General features: G+C 40.2%; 1 protein-coding gene across 2 annotated transcripts in view; it reads left to right on the forward strand.

Moving 5' to 3' along the window:
• Positions 1-388: 388 nt before the first annotated feature.
• Positions 389-24,081, forward strand: part of LOC108097665 (netrin-A) — a 53,268-nt gene continuing 29,575 nt past the window's right edge. For both annotated transcript variants that reach the window (XM_017200112.2, XM_017200114.2), the window contains exon 1: positions 389-2,061. In XM_017200112.2, coding sequence (XP_017055601.1) covers positions 948-2,061 — 1,114 coding nt within the window. In that variant the 5' untranslated portion in view covers positions 389-947. The remainder of the gene's footprint in view (positions 2,062-24,081) is intronic.

Here is a 24,081-nt window from a genome sequence, read left to right on the forward strand (position 1 = left end):
AGTTGAAATCTTCCAAATCACTTGACTTCTTTCCTTCAAAAGTGCATTTGCATTGGAATTGGAATCACAGTGGAAAATGTTCCAGCAGCGCAGTTTGTGTTTCAGCAGCATCCAGCAACATTTGTGGTCCAGCAACACAGCAACATTTCTACAGCAACATATGATGCGCGGGCGGCGATCGAAACAGCATCACACTCACACACACGCACACGAGCAGAGACGACGGCGCACACGCACGTGCAGAGGCGAAAAACGAGCGAAAACGAAGGTGGTTGCGGTCTTTAGAGGGCTTAAATCTGTGCCTTTTGAACTGAAAGTAAGTATTGTAAACGGACTGATGGTCCGATGAAACAATATTTCCACTTATTCTACCAAGCGCACGTACAGAGGTAAAAAAAACGAGGCAGTCGTCTGTGGACAAGCCGAACGACTTGACGTACGAGCCGAACGGTAAAAGGCGAAGAAGAAACGCCGAACGACAAAGCGATTTTCGAGCGCGGTTTAAAACGCATGCGCAAACGGCTGCAAAAGCGGCGATTTCAGTTTTTTTGGAGTGATAAAAGTGATTTTGAAAACCATTCGAGACTTCAAAATTTGGATTTTTTGTTATGTGACTTGAATGTACTGCAAACAATTCAAACTAAAATTATTTGGGTGATTTTGAGTGCTTTCAAAACGATTGCACAGATTTAAAATCTCAAGACAATTTTAATTCTGAACCTAAGAGTTTTGAAATTAATCGAGAGGATTCCTAACAACTATTAAAGGATTTCGTTTTTTTTTTTTGAGTGGACTCAAGTGAATTTTTGTAAAACACCTTAAGACTTTAATATTTTTTCAAGTGAATTAAAACCCAAGATTTTGAAACACATAAGAACCGTTAATCGAGTGATTTGGATTTCGAAACCGCTCCTTTTGATCACAAAAAACGGTTGAACCCTTTAAAGATGTCTCCCCTGACATCGTATTGTGGGCTCCTGCTCCTGGGAATTTTGGGAATCCCCTTAGCACAGGGAATCCCCGATGACGTGTATCTCAAGATGTTCCCGCAACAGTCTCCGCCGGATGACCTCTGCTACACCAAGGCCCACGAGCCGCGTGTCTGCATTCCGGACTTTGTGAACGCCGCCTACGATGCCCCGGTTTTGGCCAGTTCCACCTGCGGAGCGAATGGTGTCCAGCGGTACTGCGAGTTCCAGGATCGCGAGCGGGAAATGTCCTGTCACACCTGCGATGCCAGCGATCCACTGCGCAGCTTTCCCGCTCGATCGCTGACCGATTTGAACAACTCCAATAATGTGACCTGCTGGCGAAGTGAACCGGTCACAGGAAGTGGGGACAATGTGACCTTGACCCTGTCGCTGGGCAAGAAGTTCGAGTTGACCTACGTGAGTTTGCAGCTGTGTCCGCATGCTCCGCGTCCCGATTCCATGGTGATCTACAAGAGCTCCGATCATGGACTCAGCTGGCAGCCCTTCCAGTTCTACAGCTCCCAGTGCCGCCGACTCTTCGGGCGTCCCGCTCGCCAATCGATTGGGCGCCACAACGAGCACGAAGCCCGCTGCAGTGACGTCACCAGACCGCTGTCCTCGAGGATTGCATTCAGCACACTGGAGGGAAGACCCTCGGCCCGGGATCTTGACTCATCGCCGGTTCTTCAAGATTGGGTCACGGCCACGGATATTCGGGTGGTGTTCCACCGATTGCAACGCCCCGATCCGCAGGTTCTACTTTCCTTGGAGGCGGGAGCAGCGGCGGACTTGGCCAGCGGCAAGTACAGCGTACCGGTGGCCAGTGGTCCGGCCAACAACAACATTGAGGGAAACTCTGGAGCGGAAACATCGATTGCCGGAGGATTGCATTACGCCATTTCCGACTTTTCGGTGGGCGGACGGTGCAAGTGCAATGGCCACGCCTCCAAGTGCTCCACGGACGGCAACGGGCAGCTGAACTGCGAGTGCAGCCACAATACCGCCGGACGGGACTGCGAGCGGTGCAAGCCCTTCCACTTCGATCGTCCTTGGGCGAGGGCCACCGCCAAGGAAACCAACGAATGCAAGGGTGAGTTCTCATTACTCAATTATCTATTTTAATTGTAAGGATTTGATAGGGATAACAAGGGAATACTAGATAATTTCAATCTTTTATATGAGTTCTGAAATTTGTATTTCATTTTCCCATTTATCTCATAAAGCAACATTTTAAATCTTACAAAATTATGCAGCAGGGAATTGAACGGGAATTGATTCGATTCAAATATGCTTCAAAATTTCTTATACATATTTAACTAATCTAAAATTGCATCCAGACCATTTTTAAATATTTATTCAAGCACTGTGTGTTTCAAGGGCGCATAAGATGGCTTCAAATAAATAATTTAACTCTTAGAAAAAAGCTATAAATAGAAACCAATTCCATTTAACCAATTTTCCTTTGTTTGTTTATAAAAAAAAGGAAGCAGAGACACTATATAAACAATTCTGTGGGGTAGCTGCAATATGTGTATATACCTTTTCTTTCTCAAAGAAAATGTCTTAAAAAAATGTGTTCTTAAGGTTATAATAACTACAATTATTTAAAATGTTTATATGTTTTTGGGTTGAGTATTTAAATTTTGAACATACCCCAGGGAAAACCTAAGATTACTCTTTGCTTTATTGGCCAATATTATTGAGAGGGCTTATGAAATCACTCCAGGGATCTTACCTGAGCCTCGTGCGCTGCTTTACCTAAACTTCTGCTGTGCGGAATACCCCGGTCTATAGATTTTCCCCTGGCCCGTTTTACCTAGGCCAAAGTCAACCAACTCCCCCCATGGAAAAGGCAAAAAACCCACCCAATAAAAGGGAAATTTCGATGCGAGATGCTACCTTCGTGGCGGAGTAACCCCCAAGGGCTCTTCCATGGCCATCCAGGGCAATCTATTGGGTAAACATATCGGAGCACAGAGTTAAAATAAGGAAATCGCTGGAGGTGGAGATGGATATGGAGATGGAGAGCAGGGTTGCAAGGCGCAGTGCGGATAAATGGGGAAGAAAAACGGGGGAGGCGACAACTCCATTAGAATTCAATTTTCATTTTCGAGCCAGTCGCGTGTGTTTAGTTTTCATCTTAACTTGCGACTCAAGATCGGGCGGGGGTTGCTCATTTTTCCTCACAGGGTACAGGATAAGCGAGATTCCTGAAAAGAGGAAGGGAAGGGGGAATTTTTGAAGGAAGGAACCTGAAGGCAAAACTGTTTGTGCTGCGGATTTGGCTTAGCCATAATTGAACAACTCGATGGACACGTGTAGAGTGTTAGGGGGAGTTTTTGTCCTTAGGTAAAGTGAGACCGAGACTGAGACCAAACCAAAACCAAGGCCGTTTGCCAATCAAGTAGCAACTCTTGGGCCAACCCTCGCCAACGAGGCGAAATCGAGACTTTACCTTTGGCCAGGCTAAACAAGCAATAAACAACAACAGCAACAACAACAACAGCAGCATGAGCTCAAACATTCAATCAACACACAATAGAGGACTTTTTGCCAGACGGAAAGGGCGATATATATATATGAAGAATCCTGGATAAACCCTCGCAATTAACCCTCTAAAAACTCGCTGAGCTCGAACAATAAGCGCGAATTTAAGCGAAATTAATTTGATAAGCAATTTCAACAAGAACGACCTCGCAATCCGACAATCAAACATTAAAACGAGAGCAGGGAAGGTTTTCGGTTTTCGGTTTTCAGTTTTCGATTCTAACGATTCTTACGATAGAACTGGGAATATTATGAGGGTTCTCTATGTGGCGAAAATATGTGAAATGAAAACCAAACAGAGTGGGAGATTGTTTTTTTTGTTGTTGTTGTTGGCTTTCTTCAAAGGTTTTGAACTTTTAATAACAATTTTATTAAATTCCTGGTGAGTGGAGATTTCCTTAAAAAGTTATAGCTACTACATTCACATTTTTGTTTAGAGTTTTTAGAAGTTAAATTTGGGGTCCATATATTTTCAAATAAAATTTTTTAGAGATTCCTAGCAATTTATGGTTTCTTTTATAAATTTATTTTTAATAAAAAATTGATATACATACAAATTATATGAACCTTAAAATTATTTAAGCCATGTATTATATTTCCATTTTGAATTGGTTCACATCCTTGAGTAAATCCTTAGTTAATAAACTCCAAGACCAAGTAAACTCTTATCATAGTCGACGAAAATCATCTAAATCACTGTCGTATCTAAACTGTAACCTATTTTTCATTAGGCCATCCTCATTATTAGCAGATCCCGCACCTCCTCCCGCCAAATACTTATTCCCCAGGGCGAGGACATCATTCCCTGCTTCAATGTGTGTTCCTGGCACTTGATGAAAGTGTCCTTCGTGGTCATCACGTGCCATAACATTGCAATTTTTTGTGATCCAGTTCGGTGGCAAGGGGGGCTTCAAGGGGAGGGAAATGGGGGAATCTGTTGGGTAGATGGATATGCAGGCAGGACCTTTAGTATTGTTTAGTGCATAAATCACAGTCACACCAGCGAAGCAGCAGCAGCAGCAGCAGGACGAACAAATTTCGGGGCGGGAAAATGGGAAGGCAGACGCTCTTATCAGAGGATGGCACGTGTGCCAGACTTCCACGCCCGACCACGCCCCCATTTGCTGGGTTTATTAGGGTTGCAAACTGCAAGCCCTCACCCCTCACCCCTCACCCCTTAGGAATGTCCAAACTCAAAAGGTACCGCGCGCATATGTTGCATGTTTATGGACAAACGAAATTAACGTTGCCATCGTCGCTTTTGACGTTCAATGTGACCTCAAACAACGGCTACAAAAACAACCAACAGGCAGCAATTACAGACCAAAAACAGCAATGGCAACAACAACAATAACAACAGAAACAGAAACAACAACCACAATGAAGGGGAAACGGAAAATGTCCAGGCCGGAAAATATTTCCGCCGTTCGATGTGTGAAAAGAAAAAACCACAGAGAATTCGGGAAAAACGGAACATATGCGAGCAGATTGCATTCGAAATTCGAATCGAATCAAACGAAATGGCCATGGAAATCGAATCGTATCGAATCGAAAGGAATTATATGGAAGGGCGGTAGATATTATCTCCTAACTAACTGCAAAACGATTTAACAGGCGTTTTAATGAGAAGCGGTCAATTTCCACGCAGGACTCAAATCAGGATATTCATAAATTTGTACAGCAGATGGAAGGATTTCGAAGGCAACATACATAATTATAAGCAGGAGTTTAATGTATGTGGAATCTTTATGGGAAAACTATGAGCTATCCTGGTACTTAATCTATCAACATTTCATTAAAAGTTCGCATAAACTCTTCTAAAATACGGCCTTCACTAAACACATTTTAAATTTTAATAGCAATAGCTTAATGCACACAACATAATTATAAACAATTCTCTACCGAAATATATCATTATATCCATATTGATTGGCATCCAAAAAGCTATAAACAATATAAGATACATATGTTTTCAGTCAAACATTATGATGAAGAGAATTTAAAGGCGGAAGTTTCTTTTCCCATATCCGATGACCGAAATAATGAGATTTGAATAGAACAACAAATAATAAAGCAATCTTGGGTTTACAAAACCGGGGCATTAAATCGCTGATATTTCGGGGTGCGAATTACGAAAGCATCTCCAAAAATCGTGATTAATGCACAGATGCAATCCCATTATTTCACCCTGCGCCGGAAGCCATTCATCCTCAACATTCTTTTACCATAAATTGCCAAACTCCCAACTCGGAGCATAAATTGCGTTAGATTTATAGGTGTCGAGAACAAAGGAGCGCTGTGCACACATATATTTTTAATGAGCGAGAAGATGGGGAGCCGCACTTTGACCCGCACTTAACCCCTCGATCATAAGCCAACTGCAGTTTATCACACCTAAGACGAGTCTAAGACCAAGATCCGGATACGGATCCACAACCAAACAGCTTTATGCTGCACAATATACTAGTAGTATATATATAGTATAAAGATATATATGCAAAATGCACGGGGCATTGGGGAGTCATAAAGAGCGGAAAATAGAGAGACCGAGGTGAATTTGAACAGAAAACAAACAAACTCGAGAGATGTGGCTAAAATTAACGTTGTCGGCGCGCAATAAATAAATTTAAATCCGTTAAAACGTTTGGCAAATCAAGACATTACTCATACGCCGTGTTGTTGCCGCAACAGAAATAGTTCCACTCGCTGTGCGTGCAACCCCCTCCATTTGGCATCCCATCTGATGGACAGACGGCTCTCAAATGCCTTTAGTTTGGTGATAAATGTGCCGGGGCTTAGGAAAATGCCGCGCAAATTAGCCAAACAATTTGTCCAACCGAAATCGAATGGAATCATGATGATTATATGTCAGCCAAGTCGGCGGAAGCCAAGTGTATCGCAAGGTCACCAGAACTAGCCAACTAAAAGCTTGTTTTTCTGATTAACAAGGTGTTTTCAAAGCACATATTCATACTCTTTAATGAGTTTGCCTTCATTAGAATGGATTTAGATTTAAAGAGGCAGAGGAAGTGATTTTCGAACTTATCACATAAGCCATAAATCATAAATCAAACTGATAGGGGAATCCAAATGGGTAATAAATCTGAATCTTAGCTTCTCATAATTTGCCTTATATTTGGTCCAAGTTGGGGTTGGGGTTTCGTGAATATATTTCATCTTTTTGGCCTCATCACCTTTGCCTTGTGAATGCATTTCCCCATCAGTCAGTTTTAGTTGGTTTTACCAGATTTTTTCCTTGTCATTTTCCGGGCTTGTCTTTTTTCCCCATCCCCTTAATTTTTTTTTTTGTTTTTGGTTTCTCCTGGACATTGATTCGAAATTGCATTGGCATGTCCTCAAGTTATTTGCAGAGTCCTTTGAGGGGAGGAAAGCGGGGAATCGGGGAATAGGGCTTTGTTTGGCTGTGATTCCGCTGCTTTGTGTGTGAATGTCCTGTGGCTATAATTTCGCACAGCATTCCCTGCTCGCCGCCTTATGTCAGTTTTCATCAGTAACATTTCATGAATTTTCTTCCTTTTTTTTTTCGTTCCCCCCCATGTTTTTTGCTCGTGGATTTTTCCTTCTGCTGGGAAAAGCGATGGGGGTTTTCCTGGGGTGCTGGCACAATGAGTAGAAAGCGAAACGTGCAAAAATCCTTTCGCCTTGCCATCTCCGCCGTTGTCATTTTAATTGTTGTTTACCGGGCTTGTCAAATGCGCACTTCAGTGTGCAAAAAAAAAAAATAAGAAAATAACCCTAGAGGTGGGGTTTTTTTTTACTAGGTGATACCCTGTACAAAGTGCATTAGAAATATATTTCGACTGGGAACAGATCTACCTAAAGTTAAGCAATTGCTATTTTAACTTTCTTGCTTTCCTTGCAAATGTTAAAAAATCATGCTGCAGTTTTCTATTAAATCCATTTAATTCAATGATTAACTGTGTATATATCTTCTTAGCATTGTTAGCTAATTGAAGTATAATATAATTGAAGATTATTTATATTTTTTTAAGCGAATATTTCTTTTACAAAATAAAATTTATAACCGCTCAATCCGCCATTTAGCAACTGTTCATGGCATAATTTCTGCCACAGAGTTTTCAAATCTGGAATACAAATTACCAGGTATTTAAATAAAAGGACGACTTCGACGCCGAATGAAAGCCCCCAGGTGGCGCGCCAGGACTTTCGGTCGGTGGGTCTGGGATCCAGGATTCAGGATTCAGGATTCAGGATTTGGGGAAGTGAAATAGGACCGGGGACACCTAGACCATTCGTTATGATGGCCGGCTGTCTATGACGAGGCTGTCATCGCCATACGCTCTGATTTACTGGCCAGCACACACACACACACACACACACATACACATATATATACACATATATTCGCACTGACACATCCTTTTCCATATATCCTTTTCCCCTTTCCTGTGGCCTTTTGGCCACCTGCTTTAATTTTTGCGCTTCAACATTTGTGAATTGAAAAGGCTGCCTTTCATCGCCTCGTTCTCGCCTTTTGGCAAATCCATTTAGCAATACTTTTTAATAAGCTGCCGGAAAACAAACAAACGCAAAGTGAAAATCACTTGGGCTCTGCTTGATTTTGATTTTGTTGCTAAATTTATGTTTTACTTTCTGGGTGCCGTGCTTAGTTTGCAAAATGCTGGCAGCCAAAAACCAAAAAAAAAAAAAAAAACGGAGAGAAAAAGGGAAAGGCCCTTGTCCTTCTGCGTATTTTGGCTTTGGCTTTCGGTTCGGTCCTGGCTTTCAAGTGATTATGATTATTTTTTATGCACATAACGCTACACATGGCAGCCCCGGCAGCGAAAACTCCGTCGCAGGCTCATCAGCCAGCGAACGTCAAAAGCAAAGGGCAAAGCAGCCAGGATACAACCAGGATACAGCCAGGATATAGCCAGGATACAGGACACAGGAATACAGGAATACAGGGAGCTCAAAAGCCAAACAGAACGAAACGAAACGTTAAGTCAGCAGCTTTGAGGCGGATCAGGAAATTCAGATGGGAAAACCAATAGACACCCTATGAAAAATGTAAAGGAAAATATCATAAAATCATGTGATAAAAAAGAAATAAACAAACTAATAGAAAAATAGGCAAACATTGTGAATAAATAATAATATAATTCCTGAAGAAAAAAAAGAATAAGAAACCAAAATGGAAACGAGATACGAAATCTTTATCAATTCGAATACCATTTAAATAACTACTTTACTAAACTAACTTTATTTATTTAAATTATAAAAAAGCCAAGGTGGGGAAATATCACTATTATTTCGAAAAAATTCTAATGAACGAATTCGTTCTGTTTAAAATATTTACAAGATTTATCGATTAGGTTTTAGATTAAACTCTTCTATATTTTAATATCCAACGGCATCGGTTTAAAGAACCAACCACTCGGCAAAGTGCAAGGACTCCTCCTTTGGCTTTTCCTATGCCGCAGCTTCAAAAGGTAGAAAAAGGATCTAAGCCAACACCCCATCCACAACCACATCCACATCCACATCGCTCCTCGTAAAATCCCCCGCACGTGTGTCTGTCTGCTGGAAAATGGCCAAGGGCCAGCAAGGATGTCAGGACGAATGCCGTGCGTTGATTTTAACTGTTATTACTTGTCGACCGAAGGGGTGGATCAGGTGAGGGAACGAGGCTATACATTTATACATATGTCTCCTGGCTGAAGGACTCAGACTTCGGACTCGACCCGTCTCTATTTGTCTGGCCATTTGAGTTTTGTGTAAGCAGTTAATTGGATCAGAGGCAGCCTCCTTCTACCCCGCAGATCTTGCCTTCATTTTCCCCGTACTTTCTGACTTTCCCCATCCCCATCCTTTTCGCCAAGGATTCCGGTCCATGTGGCAAAGAAAACGGCATAAGAGATTGTTGCATACTTCATGGAGCTGTCAGATACATTTTTAATAGGCTGTGAATGCCGGGGCCAGTTGGCAAATGTCAACACAAACGGCAAACAGAAACTCGAGGAATGCCAGAGGGCCAAAAACTCGAAGGAAAAATTGAGAGGGTGGGGAGGAGAAACCTTGTCTGTTCGTGGAATCTATTAAATCATTTTTGTTGCTAATACATTTGTACATAAATAGCAGCAACAAGCAAAGCATATGTGCCACTCCCCTTTGTTGTCGTTGCCGTTGTCGTTGTTTCAACGGGTGTTGCCTCCGTTGCTCTTGGGAATTCCTTTGAATTTGAATTTGAATTCGAATTGCCGAGATTCCCTTCGAGCCGAGATGCCAATATGCGAACTGCTCACTGCTAACTGCCAACTGCGGACTTGCAACTTACGACTTGCAACTTGCGACTTGGGGCAGCTGCCCATGCGCAACAACAACATCAATATCAACTGTCTGCAACAATAGACACGGAAGCCGGCAAAAGGAAGCAACGCGGGTTGCTGAAAAAGTTTGAGGAGAATAATTGTTTTTTTCTGGTTAGAATGCCAGTTTATTACTTTCAAAAAGATAAAAACAAAATGCAGAAAAATGATTTACTACCATTTAAATTAAAATAAAAAAAGAAAGCATTTAATACAACAAATATATTTTTAAAGGATTAATAAGAGTTCTTAAATTAAAAAAATAATCAATTTGAAATAGAAAATGTTGATATGATAAAAATTGTTTTATCAACGGGATACAATATCTAACAATATTTATTTAACCCCTAAATATCTCTTGCTCATCATTAATTTCATAAATAAAATCATTGAGTGAATCAAAACCCATCCACTCTAAAATCTTCAATCAGCCCACGATGTCTAGCCTAATGATATGTATGGCATATCGGAGATATATATATGAAAAAGAGAAGCCAGCGGCAAAAGGCAGCAGTTTTTCAGCAGCCGACATAAATCAAAATGTGTGCAGTGGCAACTTGGACTTCTCACCTTCAACGGAGAACGAGAGGAGTTTTCGCGGGGGTTTTCTCGTTCGGTTTTCGGGGGAAAAGGCCGCTGCCAAGTGCCACTAAACGTAATGTAAATAAGCATTTAACAGCAACATCCAGTGTGCAGTATACTGTATACTGTATAGAGAATATCCAGCATCCAGCATTCAGCATTGAGCATCCAGCAATAAATGGCATTACAAACAACGGGCAAATAAATCGCAGTGAAGCGCAAATGCTCAGATGAAAAACGTCGACGCCGCCAAAGTTGCTGCCGCGCTTAACATTTACAACATGCAACATGCAGAATTATGCAGGCAGCAACATTGCCGATTGCACATGGCACATGGTGTTGCCGCCGACATGTTGACTTATGCCGCAGCAACACTGTCGGCTCCTTCGGTTCCCCCAACTTCGCCAACTCAACCAGAGCTTCCCCAGCTTCCCCAACTCTTCGCCTGCCACAACTCCTTAGCCCCCCAAAGTTGCACGCTTCAAAACACTTGGACATGCGATTCGAGATTTGAGCAACAGCAAAAACTACAGAAAAAACACTGCCAACAACTAGCAACTTGCAACGGCGGCTTCATCGCGCCTTTTTATTGTTGCCGCTGCACCTTGCCGCCTTCTTGCCATCTTTTAATCCCATGGCCAACTGAAGAAGCCAGAAGTTGCGGTTGTGGGCGCCATAAAATGACCACAAATGAAATGTGGTTATGGAAAGATTTACGGATCACCAGCTACAAACCTCAAATGGCTGTATTTTTATTTAACGGAAGTAACATCTACTCACATTTGTTACTTATTTTTATTTAAACATTTAATAACGAACCTCAATCTACATTTCATTGAGAAGCATTTCTGCACTTCTTTAAAAAACAAAACCATTTAAATATTTAATGATTTAATCGTAGCATAATCTCTGTTAAGCCAAACAAAATATTTTCCTATATCTAACTAAAAGAATTCTTCTCCACATTCCACTTAGCGCGAAAATAATTGCATTTTTCATTCCTTGAATTGTTGTATTTGTTTTCGCATAAATCTTCCAAACTTTGGTCCATAAATCACTCTCAACGGAAAAGATGTATTTAATTTTCTCGTGAAAATTACGATTATTTTCATTTTTATTTGGGTTATATGTATTTTATGCGCCTGACTAACCCATTTTGATGCTGTATTTAGTCAGCCAATTTGATTGATATGTTCTTGGATTTGTTTTATAGATAAACAAACACGGGTCGGCATTTCGGGTTCTTTTTTTTTCCACTCCTCCTTTTTTTTACGCCATGAGCTTTTTTTTTGGGAATTAGCTCTCATCTCCTGCGAACATGCCATAAAATCTGCCCCAAATACACCTAATTATCGGGCAAAGTACAGAGCACTCGGCCCACTTCACAGTTTTCTGCCTGTCAGCGGGAAAATTTATCCAAAAAAAGAAAAACAGGTTAAATCCCGAAACGAGGCGAAGAAGTTGCGCAAAGTGGCCAAAAACGAGAACGATGTGGATGACGCCTCTCTGTCGGCATCTCAGGTGCATCAGGTGTGAAGTGCAATCAAAACTACACTCGGAAAATCATCAATTTGTATCCCTTTAACCAGATCAATTATTTTTCTTTGTGCAGGGTTAATGAAAAGTGCAGAGTGTTGCATGTTGCAGATGCCAAAGTTTTTCTAATTACCAAACTTTAAAATACAATTTGCTGTTTACAACTTATCTTTTTTCGAAATATACTGATGGAAAATGTTAGGAAGGCTTTCAAGAAGTTTAGTAGTTTTAGAGAGTTTAAAATGCGAAAAATGTTAAATAGGTTAAAGATTAATAAATAATAAAATAGTAAATCCCTGATCCATGTGATCCATGTTTATTTATAAACGTTTTTCATTAAGTTTCTGTGTTAAACTCACCACGTAAATCAGTTTAAAGTATTTTATTGCTCTATTTTGTAACTTGTTTTGGCTTATTTGTATATATATTATATAATTCCACAATTCAGACAGTTGAACCCTTCCCTTTACTCAAACAAAAACCGACGGTTTCAACTGCCCCCTCCAGCACTTTACGTATTCTCCGGCTGAGTTTTTTAGTCAAATAAAAAGCTCATTAGGCGAGTTGACCAAATTGCAACATGTTTCTTAATTTCGTTGTTGTTTTTCGACGTTTTTTTTTTTTTTTGGGAAGGCGGCTGCCACGCCTGCGGAAAAAAGCCAATTCAAATATTAACCCTCCAGCTTCCCCGCCTTCATGGCAAACAAAAGATAAACAAACAGGCAACGAGAAAAATAAAATGAGATAAAATAAATGAAAAGCAAATTTCAAGTTGGAAAAGCAAAGCTTCAAAATCAAGCGGGAGATGTTAAAAGTCATTAAAATTGAAACTGTCGAATGATGCCCATCACGTTGATGGTTAAGGGGGAGGGGTAAAGTGGAGAAGGGGGAGGGGTTTCGAAGGGATGGGCTGGGCTGGGGGCGTGGTCAGAGGGGCGGTGGAGAAGGGGGACAGCCGAGCAGGTGTGTACGATTCGCCCAGGGTCAGGCAAATAATTAACTCTGAGCCGATTCGAGCTGCGAAAGTTAAAGTGGACCCATCCATCGACCAGAGGCATCGTTTTTTGGAGCATGTGTTCGTGGGATCGTAATTAATTTTCACACGGACACGGTGAATTTTCGGGAGAGAGTTTTCTTCTGGCAACTTAATGATGCCACCAAAGATCGGGCTTGAGATTTTTCTTAATTTCCAGTGGGAACTAATTTCTGGGTGGCCCTTAAAGAAGGCTTACATTTTAAGAAAACTTCGGGAAAATATCTTAAATTGATAAATCGAAAAAAATTGGAAAAACTTAATATCCTTTTAAAGAGCAATACAACTGGTTTCATTTCTCAGTTTAACGTCCAAAAAGAGTCTCGATTCGCCTTGAATTCCTCACAGGTTGGCTCACAATTAAAATAACTTTGTTTTATAACTTTCCCTTAGAAAAAGCATCCAGCTCCCTTTTTAGTAAGTCGATTGGTAAGCCTCAAAAAACCCACCCCGCTTTTCCGTCCAGTGTAGTTCTGCGTTTAGTTTGCTATTGCTTTGCGCATTCAACCAGCCATCGAGGCATCCATCGATGTTATTTTGGGTATTTTTCCTTTAATTAAATTTTACACAAATATTTTGTGCGAAAGTATTTCCCAAATTGAAGTTCTATGCCGATGAAGCCCTGTGGCCCTGTAGACAGAACAGCTGAAAGGGGATGTTTGTTTCTGGGGGAGGAAAAGCGAAGGGGGGGGAGTTGGGGGGTGCATCTGACAAATGGTCACCTGTTCGAAAGGTAAGGCCAAAAAAGGGTTTCCGGTCCCTTTTTTCTCGGACGGGATGGGACTATCTCGTCGAGATTTCTCAACTCTCCTCGGAAGCTGACAGGCGCCAAAAGACGACGAGATTAAGTCATCGAAGCGGCAAACTCGGTAAAGGAAAAAGGGAAAATGCGAAAGGGAAAGGGAAAGGGAAAGAGAAAATGGGAAAGGGAAAGCCAAAGCCAACAACAATAATCTGGCTTTCATTGTCTTCGATGAGTGGGTGGTGGTGGTGGCTTCAGTGGGTGGCTTTGGTGGGTGGCACTCATCGTTTTCCCTTTCTCAAAAATATTTTCATTTGACAAATTTTAGATTTCCTTTTTATTTTGCGTTTGGTGGTTGCTTCTCCTCGCTGTCTTGTCTCCTGTTTTTTTTTTGGGATTGGAGTGAGGTTTTCACTTGCCGAAGGCGGAATTCCCTTCCCCAAAAAACCGTCTCACTTTAATTTGGTTTTTTTTTTTTGTCGTGTTTTGTGTTTGCCGCTCAAGCACGTAATTATCCTTTTTTGAACGCTTACTCCTCAACTCCGACCATCTTTTTCTGGCCTTTTGCATTTCGGTAACTTGTAACTTGTAACTTGTTTATTTACTTACTTTCGGCTTTCCTTCTGCCAACTGAATGCCATTCCATTCCATTCCCGTTTTATGACATCTTGTTATTTTTATTGTTATTGAGTTGGCCTTTTGTCGTGTTGGGTCGCAGCAACACAACTCGTAGATTCTCCCATTGTTTATTCCATATTATTAATTTTTGAGGTCTGCAAACGATCCTATTAGGCAGTCGTCGTCGTCGTCCCCAAAAGAACATTGACAACTCAGCTCCAACTCGAAGTGTGGGAGGGGAGAAAATACACAGCTTGTTAGGAGGAACAAGACATTTTGATTTTTGGGGAGAAAAGCGGATCAAGTATCAAGTGAGACCCGTGTCAAAAGAAACTTCTCCTAATCTCCGTTCTACAAGATCCAACGACTCTGATTAGAAATCAAAGCCTTTTGCCGGAACCACAATTTTCGCAGCCAACAACAAGCCGTAATCAAATGCAAATTATCAACACACACTCACTCACTCGCCACAGAAAATAGAAATAAAAACTGTTTTGGGGCGTGTTCCCGGAAAACAAAAACACCAACAACCACATCAGCATTTACAAAAGAAAAAGAAAAAGTATTTAGATTTTTTCCTCCCGAATTTTGTGTGTCTCCCTCTTGACCACAAAATTTATGTAGATTTACTGTGGGCAGTTGTAGCTCTTCGATTTCGGCTTTTCTGCCTTTATTTTTTTTGTTTTTGTTTTTGTCTCTGATTGAGACATTTCCAAGTGCGACTTCTTGGCCATGGTCAATTAAAATGTAGCGGAGGCTGAAATCGGAGGAGGGCGAGAGATTTGTGGTGAAGATGATAGTTAAGATGGGAAATACCCTGAAATTAGAATGGGGAATCACTTTTGGGGAATGTATAAATACAGTGTTAAACTTTGGTTACTTTAACTATTTAACTTGTTTTAATACAAATATTGATAATTGTAGCATTTCATTCATTTTTATTATGTGCAAGTTATTCCTTCAAATATTTTTAGGGTGAGATTTATTTGTTTAAGTTTTTATGAAGCTCCTCTGAGTTAGGGTATCTAGTGCCAAGCTGCTGGTCAAGATCCACCGGCAACGCCTATCAATTTCAATGGGTTTCTCAGCCTATGGCGATCCAGCGGGCCAACACGCTAAAGCGCAATCAAAAAGCGTTTTTAATAATGCGCTAAGTGATTGTTAAGCGCTGGTGGAGAGCCCAACTCGATGGCTTTCCCAATCCCACAGATTCCGAAGTCAAACCGAAGTCGTTAATGAGTCTGGCGGTTCGACAACTGCGACAGCGAACGCGACCTTCGGCGACACCCGCATCTTGCACTCAAAAAAAAAAGTGTATCTGAAATTAATCGCCTTTCCAAAAAGTAAATGTTCATGCTTTAAAAAAATGAAGGAAATGATTACAAAAATTAATCATTATTCGAAATAGAAACCCATAGAAGAGAAGTATAATAGAATCAAATATTTAATCAGTTCCACAAATATTTTATTAACCATTAAACTTCGGAAATCTAAACTTTGAAACTTAAGAATAAGGATTTATACTCCTCGTAATTCTATACTTTCTTGGGAAAACTTTAAGCAGGAAAGTCATTTACCAAAAATTGTAGAAAGAAACTTCAAAGCTTAAACTTTGGCACACTTTTCGCTGTTCATTTTCCCTCCCATTTTTTTCCACTTTTCCCCAAGTGTGGGTGTTGCTTTTAGAGGCGGAGGACAAGGGGCTTGGCCTCTCCGTCGGCTTATTAAAACTCAATTACATTTAATTAATCAAGCAGACTGGAGGCAACTCGCGGATAGGAACTCCGACACCTCGACGCGATGACGTTGCACAATCGAAAGGCGCCGTTGCAATAAAATTAAAGCGGGGAAAACTGAGTCCGAATCTCAAATACAATCTCAATCTCAATCTCAATCTCAATCTGAAGAACTGGCAAATCGACATTGGCTTCATTAGCGATTGGACAAACACCAAATTATCGGCTCAAACAAATTGAAGTTGCTCATCTGCATGCGTAAACAAATCGGTCAAGTTCCCCTCGATTGAAGGCGACAAATATTTCGAAACCGATTCCGGTTATTGGAATGCCGTATTTTCGGTGAGGAAGTGAAAGGTGGAAAGATGATAATGATGGGAAAACGATGAGACTCCTCCGCCGCAAAAAAAAAAAATTGATGAATGGATTGCAGGCCTGAATGAATGAATGTGAATGGATTGGATCGGTGGTCATTAAAGGGGTTTTTTTTTATCCAGATTTAAGGGGAGAGTTGGAGGAGATCAAGTGGAGAATGAAGAGCAGTGATTTCTTCTTTTTCGCAGGTTATTTGAATGTTGAAAAATAAAAAAATAAAAAATATAAAACTTTCGAACTTTATTTAAATGTATTTTATAATATTACTTCCGGGCAATGCAAATATTACATTTCTAGTCTATTATCTTAAGACGGAAATACTTCGAATGAGTCACATAAATCTGCTATTTTTCATCTAGCAAAAAATATATATTTTTTTAAACAAGCACTCCCATGCCAAGACACTTTTATAAAAGCCAAACCATATTTCTTTGTATTTCATCTGCATTTACAAGCTTAGCCACAAAGTGCAAGCAATTATCCAAGTTGATTCCCTCACGGGAACTTTGTCCCCAATTCAAAAGTTTTCTTATCACACTCAACTATTTAAGAAGCCGAGCAAACAAAACGCTCCCAAAAAATAAATACAACAGCGCGCTGGAAACAAAAACAGAAACAATACTTTGAGTAAACAAACGGGAAAGAATGTTTCTCGACAATGCAGTACCCAATTTGGCTGCAACTCAGTGCGTTCTCAAGAATATCTGCAAGATATCTGGTATTCCCTAGTTTCCACTGAATACCCAGTACAAAAAACTGGGGAAAAGCCGAGATTAAAAATGACAAACAATGCAGCGAAAGTCGCCAAATGCCGCCTGCCCTGAAATAATATTTGTAGGTACACTGCCCCTGTTTCCATTTTGGGTGGGGGAGAAGTCAAAATGGGGAGACAAGAGGAAAAATTACTTCATTAAAAGTTCGAGGCGGAGAAGAAGTGTCCGAAAAAAGGTTGAATGGGAAAGGTTGGTGGTGGGGGGGAACATCCAGGGGAGTCGAGGTGTCCAGCTGCTGTCCCGATAAGAAACTCATAATTGGTGTCATTAAAAAAGCCATTTCGGAAGTTGTTAATCTTCCGCCGCGTCGCATCGCATCGCATCGCATCGCGTGGGGCCAACAATTATGCCAACTGGCTAAAAGAGGAGAAGGTGGAGGGGGTTGGGGGAATGGGGGGGGTAAATCCGTGAAAGAAGTCAACTGGAGATACATAAATATGTAATTTATTAAACGAAGAACCAGCGGCGGTGGCAGCAGATGAACCCAAAAGAATCGCTTGCAACAATGGCCCGACTTTTGTTTATTGTTATCATTATTTAGCCAACTGATAACACCGCGTCCAAGGGACTTTAAAATAGCCAAGCCAAGAAACGAAACGGAACGGGGTAATCCCCGAGTGGATCCCCCATTCTTGGCTAAGAGTGAAAAAGCTGCTCGTTTTTCATACATTTCCAACGCTGCTCAGCTCGCTGCCTCCATCCAGTGCTCATCTTTTAATTATAAAGTGCGATAAATGTGACACAAAAAAGTTGCCAGAGATAGCGAGGAACACAAAAAATTGCAGGGGACAGTAAAAAACTTTGGGGATAAAAAACAAAGCAGCAGGTCGGTAAATAAAATACTCTTTAATATATATTTTAGGGTGTTAAGAAAGGAATTTGGTAGCGTACAGAAATATACAAATTAAATGCAAAAATATAAGAAGGAATTTTGTATATATATTTGAATAAAAATTTATAAATATTTATTTAGTTTTTCTGTTCAAAATTAAAATGCAAATTAATCTCAAAATACTCCTTACAATTTTTGTAATTAATTAGAAACTGACTTACTGAAAGTATCTTTTAGATTTAAAAAGTTTTTCAACTAACTATGCTGATCCTTTTTGAAACCTTTTTAGGGTATTGTATTTTTCCCTTGGTTCTCAGATGATTTCATTTTAGAAACCCCAAGGTAGTACATAAACAAAAGAACGGCAATCAAAAGTCGTTAAGGGCCAGGGCCAGATTTCTTTTTTGTGGCCGTTGTTGTTTGTTTGTTTGTTTTTTTTAGGCCGCCTGCTGCCCGCTTTTGTGAATAGCATTTAATAAACACACACAGCCAGGACACCAAGGATGTCCCTATCCTATCCTTTCCCATCCTATCCCATTCCAGACAATTCTCGAGGCTTGCTTTATGAAATAGCAAAGTGTCCCATAAAGCAGAATGGCATAAGATAGTGGGATGCAAGTTGGGCCAAAACGAAACGAAACGAAACGAAGCGGAGTGACCACAAAACGAGCTGTAAAGGGAAAAAGATACTCGAACATGGCCATCTTGTGTTGCGGCTTTGTCTCGCCCATAAATATTATCTGCACTTGTTGCACTTTGCACTGGCTTCTGTTTCGTTTTGGCCTTCCTTCCCCCATTTCCCTCCTTTCCCCCCATTTTTTTTATTACCAACCGGATATCGGGAGGGAAGTTGGTCTCGTCGCCACGGTCAAGTGTTAATTTCTTCCCTCAGCAATTAACTCTTGCCACTCAACTGCAAAAAGTAAATGAGAATCGTTATGAAGGAGAAGAGGAGCATAGATGGCCAGAAAAGGCAGAAGATACTTTTCGAGCTCCTTTCTAAGCATCTAGATACCATTGTCTCAATATGCAAATTGCATTGTCCCGAAGCGCAGTCGTTGTCCTTAGGTTCAATTGGAGCGCGGATCAGCTTCCGTTTATCTCTTTGACCTCGAGCGTTTCTGGAAAACCAAAAAGCGGATAAATATATGTACAGATATTAATAAAGATTCGGCGGGGCTGCTTGAATGGAATCATGATCACACGCGAAGAAAAGAAAGGATTTTTTTATTGTAAATGGAACATTTTAAAGGGAGCAATGGGAGATTGAATTAGTAAACGTATTGTTAGCTGAAAGAAGGGAAGGGGTATTAGGTTAGAAACGATATATATATAGTATAGTTATGATAGATATAGTTCACTATTTTGATAAAAATATTGAGAATTTTATATATTATTTTTAAAAGTAATTTATTCATATTTTATAAATCCGATGAGTCAGCTTTTCCCTGTTTTAGGTTTCCAGAAAAAGAAGAATTATATTTACGATACTTGATTGCCTTTGAATCCAATTTCTTTTCAGTGCAGATCTTTGCTGCCGCGGGAAAAGTCTTGCACATTTTACTTATTATCATTGTTTTGGCCCATTGTGATTTGCTTTTTTCGGCTGGCCCCGTTCATGTTACTTTCACGACTTGTGTCCCTGTATCTCCATCTCCATCTTCATCTCCGACCGAATCCCCGTCCCCATCTGTATATGCATCTGTATCTGTATCTGTATCTGTATCTGGTCCTGCATCTGTATCTCAGTCGCGGCCATTGACAATATAGTTTATGCGGCTCTCAGGTGAATGGCACTGCCAACTGCCAAATGGTAGCTATCGGGTAACCGTTTTGTCAAACCACGAGTACATCCAGCCCGACTTGACTCGAAATCCCGACTCTTGACTTAACTTGGCCCGCATGGAGGGGCATCTCTGGATAGCCATCTCTGGATGGCCGGATTTCAATGGGAAGCGGCCAAGGGAACCATCAACTATCGTGTGAGAAACTAATAATCCATAATCAACTGCTCAACTCGCATTTCTCATCTGATTCAGTCGGTTGAGTGCAGTATAAAAGGCTGATTTCGCTAAGGAGTTCGTTTTATCGCCGAACTAAACTCAAATATTCCTTGGTAAATAGTAAAACCAATCACTGGCTCAGTTTAATGGCCTATATATGTCTCTGATTCAGGCTGCCCGACAACGGAATGTTTATTACGGGACAAACTGGAGATGGGACTAAAGATATCCCTTCGAACAGCAAACAGGTTCATTAGAATCGGAAAGGTATTAGCAGGATAAATGTTTAGATGATGAGACAACTGGGGGAAATTAAGATGAAAACCAGACAACAGTTCGAAAAACTAAGGATGAACTGGGTGAAAATTTAAATGAGGTAAAGATAGTTTCAAGTTGCTAATAATTAGTTTTGGTTTAGTTCAATCTATAAAAGTTTAAGGGAAGAAATCTTAAAAATATACTTATTATTTGATTTACTTTGATTTTTATATTTAATATTATTATTCAATAATTTTTTATTATTATATAGAATATTAGTTATGTGTTGGGGAATCTTTTCATTTTATGTTCCGTTCTATATTTTTCCTTGATTAAGCAATGGTTTTTGCCTTGAAGGCTTATATAATTTCCCCTGAATAATCCTTAGTTTCAAGGATTGCAGCCATTCCCAGCTGCATTTCCACCACAACTTGCACTTCCTGTGCGGCAACGTTGATGTCGCCTTCCACTTTTATGGCTTAATAGCTCTCAATGGAAATCGATTTATGTTGTCACTAATTGATTAGCAGCAGCTTTATCCCTGCCCAGCCGTCGTCGGCAGTCATATGTTCATATGCCCATATATATCCCTCCCTTTTTCACCCCGAGTTCGAGTTCATAACAAAACATTTCCATTTCGGCCACCGTTTGCACACCTGTTAGTTAGGTTCCAGGTTCAGTTCGGTTCCCTTTTGGTCGCCGATTTCCGAAAACCCAGAAGAAAAGGCTTCGCTTCGAGTCCCCATCCATCCCTTCAACGAATGAATGAATGAATGTCAATGTGAATGTGAATGTGAATGTGAATGCGAATTTGAATGCATCGCAACCGTCTGCCGTTCAGTCTGTCTGTCTCTCTGTCTGCTTGTCTGTCCGAATGACTCACTGTCCGTGTGCACGGAACAAATGTAAATAAATGCGAAGGCGGCACGAGGGACGCGGCTCCTCTGACGGGCCTTTCATACATAGTTTTGCATGCATTTTCCTTCCACTACACTGGGAAAAAACTAGCCTTGAGAGCAGAAAATGTGTACAGAAGTTTTAGTTTTAATTTAAAACATTAAATAGTGTTATTTTCGAAATTTACTAAATTTTTAAAATAAACGAAAAGAAGACAGTTTCAATACAACGAAGAGAAATTAGTTTCAAGAAAACATTTAATAAGTACATACTGTAAAAACGTTGCTCTTTTTTTAAATTAAATAATACAAATATTTACTGAAACTGAGGTTGAAAAAATATTGGAAAATTACATAAAAAATGTACAACAATTATATGATAAATTCTGTAATTAAATTAAAACAACATTCTAATGAATATCTTTGTAGAGCCTATATATTTTTGAGGCCTACAAATACAGTCAACATTTTTAATTAGAAGGTTTTCCTTCGCAATATTACCTTCCTATATTTGAATACACATATTTCCTCCTGCTAAAATGCATTGCAAATTTTGTTTTCGAGTGCTGGAATAAGGGCCCGAAGAGCCGGAGCAAATGTGCAACATGGCAGGAGCAGCAGGAGCAGCTGCTGCTCGGAAAACTCATTGAACAATTGACCAAATCGAAGCCTCGGAACTGGGCACAAACGATAAATGCACAATGCACCTCTCGATCCCCTTGGATCCTGGTGCTAAAATGTAGCAAAAACCGACGGGGAAAACAGATTAAAACCCATGAAAACGAAACTGAGGCGACCGACACGCCCCTTTTCCTCTTTTCCTCTTTTCCTTTTTCTTTTTCATTTTTTTTTTTTTTTTTATTGTATCTTTGGTTGTTGTTGCTAGTTTTTATCTCATGATGGCCAGGCGTACATGTACCGCTTCCCATTTCTGGCTCATTGTCATACGAAAAGAAGTAAAAAAAAAAAAGGGCAGGAGAGTGCAACCAAAATGCAGTGGCATTGTGCGAACTTGGGCCTCTGGTGGCATCTCTTATTAATTTGCTTAAGTGCCACAAATGGCAAACAGAACGGAAAGCCGAAGGAGGCGGAGGCATCCCAGTCGGGGGACACAAAAGGATTTAAGTTTCTGAGACCTGACCGCCCAGCTGGAGATTTTACACGTACTCCGATCCACCAACAACTCCTGACCATGACGAATTGCCAAAAACTACAATAAAATACAATAAAAAAAAAAAAAAAAAAACAGAAAACAAGGTGAGAGGCTGGGACTACTTAAAAAGTGAATTGCCGTTTCGGTTTCTGGGGAAACCCGAATGCTCTTGCAACAATTGCGGAATAGCTTGCAACCGGAGAGCCCCAGGAAATTATGGGTGACCTTTTCACTTGAACAAAGGTATTATGTATGGGATCACAGAAGTGCAAAGTCATGGATTTATTCTGGGTGTCTGTGCATTTCAAAAACCTGAGAAAAACATTTAACAAAATATTTAACAGAGGTTTCACAAAATGCTGCTTAAGAATTCCACGCCGTTTTAAAGTTTATACTTCAGTAAATCATTTTAAAAAAATATTTTAAAATGTTATATCATTACTAATTCGATTATATTTTCAAGTAACCCCAATCGAGATATGTATAGCCCTTAATAGCTCCTAAAATTGCAACAAGTGGCAAGGGGAATACGAAAATAACTGAGAAATCTTTGCAAATGCGAGTGACATTGAAAATTCCACCAGAGTTCGAAACGAACTTCGGAGGAGACTCCGAAATGCCAGATTCTGGGGACGAGGAGCTGCTGATTTATGTTCCGTTTGTTGCATGCAGCATCTTTTGACCTTTTCGGACGCATCGCATTTCATGGTTGGTTTTCTGGGGAATTTGTTCAACCAGTCGACGGACAGACAGACAGATAGACCATCTTCTACGAGATACAATGTCAACCGAGAAACCGGCAGATACGATTTTTAATTGACATTCACACATTTGCGGGCATTCAAAAAGGGTTGATGGAGTGTCGGAGTTTTCTGCTTAATTAAATGCAATCTACAACTCTATTGAGAATCAGTGGAGAGGCATTTTTGCGCATTTAAAAATCATTTATACAAATTAGCCCCTGGCAAATGGTAATTAAGGCGTGGCCCATGGGCACAGAGTCCACGATTTCTCTTACATATATGTATATGTACTATATATATGAACTAACATACACGTGCAGCTCCAAAAGATAAACAAACAAAATGCAAATGAAACAAATGCAACAACTGCAAGGCCCCCGAAAAAGGCGAGAAAAATGTTAAACAAAACATATTGCCGCAATTGGAGGCCATGTGCGGCAAGTGCTGGCTGACATTTCAACACCACGAAACGAGCACCACCATCGGCTCCACCAAACTCTGGGGCCCAGCAACCAGCACCACTTTGATCCACAAAAGCAGATTGTGCACTTTGAGGAAAAAAAGGGTTAAGCATAGAAAATTTGCAGAATTCCATTAACAGAAACTATTTATTATGAAATCACATTTTTACTATTAACTATTAAAAGCATATATTTACATTTTTAAATTTGAAAATCTATCTTAAATTCTACGGTGATTAATTGGAAATTAATTGAACTAAAATGTGTATGAGATTGGGATATCAATCTTTTAAACTGATTGATTGATTGATCCTTAATTCTGTTAAATTCAATTGTCACTTTTTGCATTCCCCTTTTAAGACACAACTAAATTTGCAGTGTATTACTTATCTACTTGCTTGCATAAATATATCACGCATATTTTAAGCGACACTTGGTTAAGGTTATTTTGAATGTAAATAGGTAAAATTGA

This window comes from Drosophila ficusphila, unplaced genomic scaffold (assembly GCF_018152265.1).
Source record: "Drosophila ficusphila isolate 14025-0441.05 unplaced genomic scaffold, ASM1815226v1 contig_197, whole genome shotgun sequence".
In the NCBI taxonomy this organism is placed as follows: Eukaryota; Metazoa; Arthropoda; class Insecta; order Diptera; family Drosophilidae; genus Drosophila; species Drosophila ficusphila.